The sequence below is a fragment of the Clupea harengus genome, chromosome 16, assembly GCF_900700415.2.
Source record: "Clupea harengus chromosome 16, Ch_v2.0.2, whole genome shotgun sequence".
NCBI classification, from domain to species: domain Eukaryota; kingdom Metazoa; phylum Chordata; class Actinopteri; order Clupeiformes; family Clupeidae; genus Clupea; species Clupea harengus.
The window spans coordinates 4,179,830-4,187,994 of record NC_045167.1 but is presented as its reverse complement, the minus strand read 5'-3'; the positions used below and the strand labels follow the sequence as shown (position 1 = coordinate 4,187,994).

Genomic DNA, 8,165 nt, shown 5'->3' with positions numbered 1-8,165 from the left:
GGAAATTAATGACGTACCTGGAAGGTTTTATGTAGACACAGAGGCTGAACACCTGACGGTCTAAAGGAAAGATCTTGAGGATATGGGGATAAGATTGTGTTAAGGAGCATTGAGGGCATGATCTAACTGGCTCAACACAAGCCTATGGTTAGAGTACTTTTATTTCACACAGCTAAACTACAAAAAGAAAAACACAAGTGCACATTTTCTGTAGAAAAAGTAAAGAGGTGCATTTAATGGTAAGTTTTTAGGAGAGTGGCAGATTTATTTACATAAAATGAAAAGGACACCTAAGGGCTAATTATTAGGGTTTGAAACGCGGTGCTCCAACACAGGGGGGGGGGGGGGAATTAATCCATGTTTCTTCTCCACAGAGGCTGATGACACCCAATTTGACATAAATGTAAAGCCCGATGCTTTGGAGCGTCTTTGATGCTGCTCTTCAAAACATTTTTCAGCGAGCGCCTCGTCAGAGGATTTAAAAAAAAAAAAAAAAAAACAGAAAAAGAAGATCCTGAATATTTGCAATGTGTCAAACTAAAAGAAAAAAAAATCTCGAGCAGCGCATCCAAATTTTCATCAGTCACTGAATTCCTCCTCGTCACTGAAGTAGGCACTCTTTTTGATCCTGGGTTTACGCGCTTCCTCTGATGTCGAGGCCTGACTGGATTCCTCCACCACCTGTCTCCGTCGCTGTTCTTCGTGCTCCATTTTGGCTTGCTGCAGAGGAGGAAGAGGAGACACATCATCAAGCCATGTTTCAGAAGCAGGCGCTGCTTGGCATCCCTTCAGTGTCTGCTCCGGCTGGCTTTGAGATGTTTGAAACCGCTCTAAAAAGGAGCTGAAACCTCACTGGGATGAAAACCAAAAAAAAAAAGAGACGGTACACTCACCTGAAAGGCGATGGCCTGACTCAAACTGTCCAGAGCTGGGTCCTCTCCTTCTTCTTCACTCTCCTCCTCCTCCTCCTCCTCACTATCACCAAACAAACGACAGATCGTTAAAACAAATATAGATTCATTTTTGCATTGGAAGTGACGAGAGGAGGATGAAAAGTAATTTTTATGTTTGCACAAGACAACCACCAGAAACATGTACGTTCTTTCATCTGGTCCATGTCTGTTTTGATGAACTTGGGTGTTGTACTGTATTCACTGCCGGAAGTCTAACTGAGAAAGGTTACCCTTAAATGAACCCTGTGCCCTCGTGTGTACTCCTTACATGCCAACCTGTAATATTCCGTCCTTGGCACGCCTGAAACCAAGACAACAAACAACAACTAACATCTAGGAAGACACTAAATGGCATTAGGCCCTTACGTGACTGACTTAGCGGGTTTTGGAAGTGTTCCATCTCAAAGCTACTTTACCAGAAGTGAAAAGAGTGCTTAGCTTTCCATTAAAGGGCAGACTCAACAAGCCCTTTCACCTTAATTACCTTATTGGCTTCCCTGGCTGTCTGATTTTGGCATCCCCACAAGAGGTTTACAAATCACATCAACAGTAACTTTGCTACGGTCAATATTTGTCATCATGCCACTCAAACAAAAGGCATTCAGCTGGCTGTCACCATAGTTACAAAGGGATGAAAAAAAAGAACCCTAGAGACAGAAGGGTACCCAACCATGTGTGGTCACTGAGAGGTAATAAAGCACACTGAATGGGCCTGGATAACACCTGTCCTGTCAGGTTTGATATGAGCCTCAGAGTTGGCACGTAGCATTTCAACTGAATGTTCAGCTGCCCATTGAGGCAAGACGGATAATAACGACCCATGAATGTTGCCCCTTGCAGGAATCAAACCAACGACCTCAGCTTTTAGTTGGACTGAAAACATAGTTAATATGGTTTTGACGCATTAACAATGGTTAATATGGTTTAAAATGGTTTTGATGTATTAACAAGCTCTATACAACCGTTACTAGCAACAATAACTAAAGGCATAGCATGTGGTTGTTATTGCTGACAGAATGGCAATGCTTTAATTCTACAGTCACACTGAGAAGTTCAAAAAGCCTGTAATGTTATAGCGTTCCACGCATATTTTGGGTTTATTTCAGGTAATTATATTCCATCAATGGACATAACAAATTATTAAACTAGAAAATGCATTTCCTGAAGGAAATACCAGTGCATGAAATGCAAAAGTTAAAAAAAAGGAAGAAGAAAGAAAGAAGGAAAGAAGAAAGGAAAAAAGAGTCAAAGAAGGAAAGAAGATGAATGAGGAAAAGAAAGAAGAGTGAAGGAAGGAAAGAAGAAAAGAAAGAAGAGTGAAAGAAGGAAAGAAGAGTGGAAAGAAGAGTGGAAGAAGGAAAGAAGAGAGGAATAAGGAAAGAAGAGTGGAAGAAGGAAGGAAGAAGGAAAGAAGAGTGGAAGAAGGAAAGAAGAGTGAACAAGAGTAGCTATGGATAAAGACAGTAAAGAGAGAGTGAAGAGGGAAAATACTGAAAGAAGGAGAGAAAAAAGGACTGAAAAAAAAGTAGAGTATGGAAGGTGTCTCTTAATATTCCTAGTTATACAGTTGAATGGAGAGGGACAGAGAGAAGAGGAGCCTTGGAACCTTGGCGCAGGTGTCAGTGAAGCACAGGTGCAAGCCAGTTTAATGACCTTATTATGATGTCATAATGGCCCAATGTAAGTCAATGGGAAAATTTGTATTCGTTTTTCTTAAAAAGTATAAAGTTTAGAAAAATGAAAAATACATAGCATAAGTGTCCTTTACAAGACCTACGCGCCAAAGAACGGATTTTCTAAGTTAAGCGGTTCAAGCTGAATTAAGTGCAGAAGTCGGTACAAAGAATAATAAGAAGAAGAAGAAGTATAAGAAACGAAGGAATAACAATACATGGCATTTCATGCACTGTAATAATACAATATAGTGAGATGTCCAGTCAGAGTGACCCTGCTGTGCTGTAGGGGAATAGTTATTCATGATGCTAATATGCCTTTGTAGGAGATTAGATTCATACCACTGTGGTTCCTCTGCCTGTTTCTTCTTCTTTTTCTTCTCCTTCTTTTTGGGTGGTTCCCTTTCTCCGAGCACGTTCTTTGGGCAGGCGTAACTTAAGTGTCCCGAGTCCTGATATGGAAAAAAGGTGATAAATCAAATTTGATTTTGTCTGTGATTACTTCTATGTTGATTTACCAGTGAAATACATTTGTATTCAGGGAACATGAACCATTTGATCATATATTCACTTTTTAGCCTGCATATAGGATCTTATCTATATTCCACACTTCACATATCCATCAGGAGTGAAGCGCAATTTATGGTTGTCCGTTTACGGAGACACAGAGACACGGAGAGCCCTCTACGAGCACCTCTCCGTGGCCTGACGTGCACCTCCCAATTTTTGTAACTATCCGTCTCCGTCAATACATCGCTGTTTACCTTGTGGGTAGTAGTATGCCAACATTAGATAGCTGGCTCAGACACCTCGCAAATCCCCTCAGACGTATTTTTCAGTTACAATAACGGGGTTTTTACATTGCACAGTGTCTATTTATCGGTAACTTTTAAAGAAACAAAGCGAAAAAAAAGCAAACAAACAACTTTTATATACAAATACGACCATCTACAGAGTTTGGTCCTGCGACATCTTTTTTTTATTATTACTTTGCAACACCCACAACCGTTGGAGAACCATAAATGAAAACGAGTCCGTCGAGGCAACTGCGTGACCAGGGAGTAACGGAGTCGTAGAAGTATATTGAGCCCTTGAGTATTTAAAGCAGCAGTGAAGAGTTTCGGTGTAAAACTAACAGGCCAACTTCCTAAAGGGCACTGCGTGGGGGAGCGTGCCGTGCCGTGCCGCGCTGCTCTGGAGAGTGTGAGGAGTCTTCAGCCCGTTAGGCGCTGATGAATGTCCTGGAGAGTGACCTGGGGCCGGGGCCACAGGCCGAGAGGGAAGGCCCATTTCCGATGAGCCGCAGTGGGAAGGATGGGGAGGGGGGAGGTTAGCGGAGTGTGTGCGTGTGTGTGTGTGTGTGTGTAAGTAAGTAAGTAAGTAAGGCGTCGTCGGTAAAAACCTTGCAAACACCAAGAACAGCCCCTGTGGCACGGATGAAAGCTTGCAAGCAGGCTAACTGGTGTCTTTTGGGGATGTAGTTGGATGTTGTGCTGTGAGAGCTTTTATGAAAGCTGTGAAAAGCAAGTCGGCTATACAAAATAGGCAGAACCGAAGGACAGAAAACATGCATATTGAACCTCAAGGCACTTACCCCGCACTCGTAACATTTGGATTTGTCTGTATAATTTCGCCTGCGGATGAATTCTGTTGCTCGGCCATTATCAACAGCTATACTGGCTGTCACAGTCCTTCCAAACAACTATAAAGACAACAGGAGTCAAAATGAAAGAAGTTTGCAAATACTTTAAATAAAATCATTCATTATAACATTTTAAGTAGGCTTAGATATTGGTGCTTCCAATGAAGAATCACTGTAAGTGTTACTTACCTGTTTGCTGTTCACTTCTCGTGTACAATTATGAGCAGACTCTTTCTCAAGAAATAGGACAAAAGCCACCCCTTTGCTCCTACGTGTCACTTTGTCCTTGACAATAGTAACCCTTCAAAAGAGGTTTTAAATTACATGTCGACGTGTTTGATTCAGTATAACAGACATCACACTATTTCAAAGCAAATTTCAACAAAAGGTTCAGACTATCGAGAGATATACTTACTTCACAACTTTGCCATACTTTGAAAACAGCTGAAACGATAAAAAAAAAAGAAAATTATGCATCAGCCGAACTTGGAGCACATTGCAGGGTAGAGTAATGGCCATATTGTTTTGTATGGCTGCAAAGAAATATGGCATGAGAAAAAAAAAGCTAAGAAATTACCTTATGAAGGTCACTATTTGTCAGAGAGAAGGGAAGATTAGAAACGTAGACTGTGCTTTTACTGGGCGCTAAGCCACCGCTCATCTTGATGCACCAGGCAGAAGACTATCCTTCAGAAAAACAGTAACATCAACGTCAGCTGCAAATTATTACTGCTATTCCCCACTGGTTGTCTTGATATACTGAAGTAAACACCAAAGAGTACAGCTAACATAATTTACAATTAACAGTTCCATGACACTGGCCAGGTTCGCAACACACTACACTATACATTATTAATACAAATACATGAATTACCGTCGTACTTATATGAACAACGTCTTCCTCCTGATAATCCTGACAATATTTGTTTAAAAGGTATCCCCAAATAGGTTAAAACTTTGTTCTTTGAAAAGGTATAGACGAAATTTGACAAATATATAGCTTCAACTTGAATCCACAGCTTGTTGACACCGACGCAGAAATATGACGTTGATTTGATTGACAGTGCTTTCTACCAACGAAAACCTTCTACGTTACGTCTGCCGCCGGATGTCATGGTTGTGACAAACTCACGTAATGTCCCTGGTGAGTTTTTCCTTGCGTTGTAATCTGACTATATACACCACTGTTCCTAATAATACTGCCACTGCGAGCGTTGAATAGATATTGCATAGATATAGTAATCTATCGAGGTGGAATTTGGCATGCAGGTGAACGCCACATTGAGTAGGGACAGAGCTTTCTGTCAATAAACAAGCTAGCTAGCTAGCTAGCATACTAATGATAGCTAACGTTAACGTGACACATGCCCACATTTCTACATGCCTTTTGAGAATGAATTGTAGCGCTGTTTGTCGTAGTTGTCTTGAAATGGCTGCTAAGCAGTCCATATATGATGTAGCTGGAGTCGAAGTGTATCTGCTTTAAAAAAGCTCTATGTGTTGAAGACAGCGATGCACATCTTTCCTTAGCTCACAGCTGTTGATTGACGGCACTTCAAATGGAACTGTCTTTCCATGAGTTCTTGAGGCGACCCTTTCTTGTTTGCAATTGTGAATTCGTAAATGAGAATATTGCATCAAAATCTCCACTGTATCCTTGCATTTTCTGAAACTGAATACATTTCATAATTAACTCTGCTTACCTTTATTGCCCTAGATATCACACTGCAACAACCCCAACACATTTAGCAGACAGTAAGTGAGTTTTATTAGTTTTATCCTGTACGATGAATTGAAGTACCATATGGAAATCTGTGTTATTAACTACTATAGTATAATACTAGTAATAAGAACAATACGAATAAGAATGATTATGATAATGATGATGATAATATATGTTCTCCTTTTTTGTTTTGCAGTGGCATTTAGAAGAGATAGAAATGTTCGGGATGTGTATGAGGACAGGTTTCCTGTAGAGAGAGGGGTGAGTGTCTGATTCTCTCTCTCTGTGTCTCTGTCTCTCTGTCTCTCTCTGTCTCTGTCAATCACAATACCCAGTGAATTTCATGGAGCTCAGGAGCTTTTCTCCGCAGCCTTGGACCTACAGTCCTCTGTGTGTGGATTTGATACAGATTCCCTACTTGTACAAAATAGTGTTTGACATGACACAAACCTCTTCGGATATACTGACCAGAGCCTGTAAGTCCACACACATAAAGTTGTTGTTCGAGCAATTTATGCTGTACAACTAAATGTCATATCAGAACTAAGTGGATAACATCAGCAACAACGGGCTTAGTAAAGAGACTAGTTTTTTTGTCTTCTCCGTCACAGACATTTTCTTCTTGGGAAGTCAACAAAGACTTCATTATTTCAGGGAAGAGCTGGGAAACACAACTGACAGAGATCATTTTTAAACACTGTTAATGACTTATTATGAATATATATATATATATATTGAATATATTAATCAAGTCATTAACAGTGTTTCGAAATGATCTCTGTCAACAATGTCTTGGTTATTTCAGAGAAAAGCTGCATACATGTGTAAAACAGTGGACACATAACCCCATATCATTGCAGGGCCCTTATAGGAGGTCTGGTTTTGGACGTCCAGATGAAGACTATGGCCGAGGTTTTGAGTACAACGACAACCCTCGATTTTACCCAGGAGGAGGACCCCCTCGCAGTTACCATGGCGAGGGCCCCCACTTTGCTGGAGAACACAGAGCAGTTCCCCCAGGCCGAAGGGTAAGTGGTCTAATTCAGATAAAAACTCAGGCTAACGTGTGTTATACTGGGCCAGGAGCCACTTGGATTCCGCTCCATTGCAGAGCAGTAGTTACCTCTTGTGTGCAACACGATATGCCACACAATTCAGGAGGATGAGGATATAAAACTCTTTCTATCTCTCGCTCTCTTTCCCCCTCCTTCTCCCTCTCTCCCTGTGCGTGCGCGTGTGCGTGCTCCCGCCTCACAGTCAAGGCAAATCCAATAGAACTTGTAGGTGTTAGGTTGTTTTGGCATGACGCATAGTCATATGGGAGGGAGGTAAATTCAACAGTCGAATGTATACTTTAGTGAAACTGAAGCAGAACCACAGACGGGAACTGTGGTAAAGTTTGACAGCTTGTATGAGACCTGCACATGTGTTGAGTGTTGTGGTAGCAAGTGGTGTCCTGTGATGAACTCTGTTATGATGATCCTCTGCTGCCACCCAGTGGTCGGATACGATTCTGAAAAACAATTATTTTTTAGTGTTGAAGTAAAGGAGACAACAACATTTAACAAAAGAAAATGGCAGAGTTTTGAGGTTATAGTTGAAGTTTTGATGAATTTCACTGCTAAAGTTCAACTTTTTTTTTATATTTCATTGAAATTCAAAGGTTAACTTTATTCTCTAACTGTATGTTGCTAACATTGCAATAAATGGACAGATAGAGAGAGAGAGTTTGTGTACTTAATTACTCCCCAAAGGGAATTAGCATAGTACCATATCTCTGTGCCTTTAGCACTTAAAACCCCAAATCAGAAAAAGTTGGGAAGGTATGGAAAATGCACATAAAAAAAGAATGCAGTGATTTATAAATTTACCTTGACTTGTATTTAATTGCAGACAGAATGAACACAAGATATTTCATGTTTTGTCTGGTCAACTTCATTTGATTTGGAAATATACATCCGTTCCTGCCATTCAGGCCTGCAACACATTCCAAAAAAAGTTGGGACGGGGCAATTTAGGGGTAGTAAGGAGGTAGAATAATTAAATAATGATGTGATTTGAAACAAGTGATGTTAACGGGTCATTGTAATCATGATTTGGTACAAAAGCAGCATCCAGGAAAGGCCTAGTCCTTTAGGAGCAAAGATGGCCCGAGGATCACCAGTTTGCCAACA

The 8,165-nt window shown here is 40.8% G+C and overlaps 2 protein-coding genes across 7 annotated transcripts in view; one reads left to right on the top strand and one right to left on the bottom strand.

Annotated features, from left to right (window-relative positions):
• Positions 1-208: 208 nt before the first annotated feature.
• zcrb1 (zinc finger CCHC-type and RNA binding motif 1) lies at positions 209-5,322 on the bottom strand. Of its 3 annotated transcripts, none has more exons than XM_012830251.3 (8): positions 5,143-5,322; positions 4,846-4,955; positions 4,684-4,712; positions 4,458-4,569; positions 4,221-4,328; positions 2,969-3,078; positions 894-975; positions 209-720 (listed from the first exon to the last, which is right to left on the bottom strand). In XM_012830251.3, exons 2-8 carry the CDS (start codon positions 4,927-4,929, stop codon positions 580-582), a joined length of 666 nt encoding a protein of 221 aa, XP_012685705.1. In that variant the 5' UTR covers positions 4,930-4,955; positions 5,143-5,322; the 3' UTR covers positions 209-579. The 3 variants fall into 3 exon arrangements, with proteins under 3 accessions (XP_012685705.1, XP_031439103.1, XP_012685704.1); XM_031583243.2 differs by having other exon boundaries at positions 4,846-4,950; XM_012830250.3 differs by having other exon boundaries at positions 5,151-5,322.
• Positions 5,323-5,324: 2 nt separating this feature from the next.
• pphln1 (periphilin 1) overlaps positions 5,325-8,165 on the top strand; it is a 28,380-nt gene continuing 25,539 nt past the window's right edge. For 2 of the 4 annotated variants that reach the window (XM_042710102.1, XM_042710104.1), the window contains exons 1-4: positions 5,325-5,412; positions 5,986-6,023; positions 6,188-6,252; positions 6,852-7,019. In XM_042710102.1, coding sequence (XP_042566036.1) covers position 6,023; positions 6,188-6,252; positions 6,852-7,019 — 234 coding nt within the window. In that variant the 5' untranslated portion in view covers positions 5,325-5,412; positions 5,986-6,022. Of the gene's footprint in view, positions 5,413-5,439; positions 6,024-6,187; positions 6,253-6,851; positions 7,020-8,165 lie in introns of those variants that run through there. The other 2 variants (XM_042710103.1, XM_031583341.2) reach the window with 2 other exon arrangements.

Excerpts from the sequence above, each read along its gene's own strand:
- zcrb1 (XM_012830251.3), bottom strand. The coding sequence starts at position 4,929 with ATGAGCGGTGGCTTAGCGCCCAGTAAAAGCACAGTCTACGTTTCTAAT. Across the intron at positions 4,570-4,683 it reads AAGTATGGCAAAGTTGTGAA|GGTTACTATTGTCAAGGACA; the intron begins GTAAGTATATCT and ends CCTCTTTTGAAG. Across the intron at positions 3,079-4,220 it reads CCAAATGTTACGAGTGCGGG|GACTCGGGACACTTAAGTTA; the intron begins GTAAGTGCCTTG and ends TTTCCATATCAG.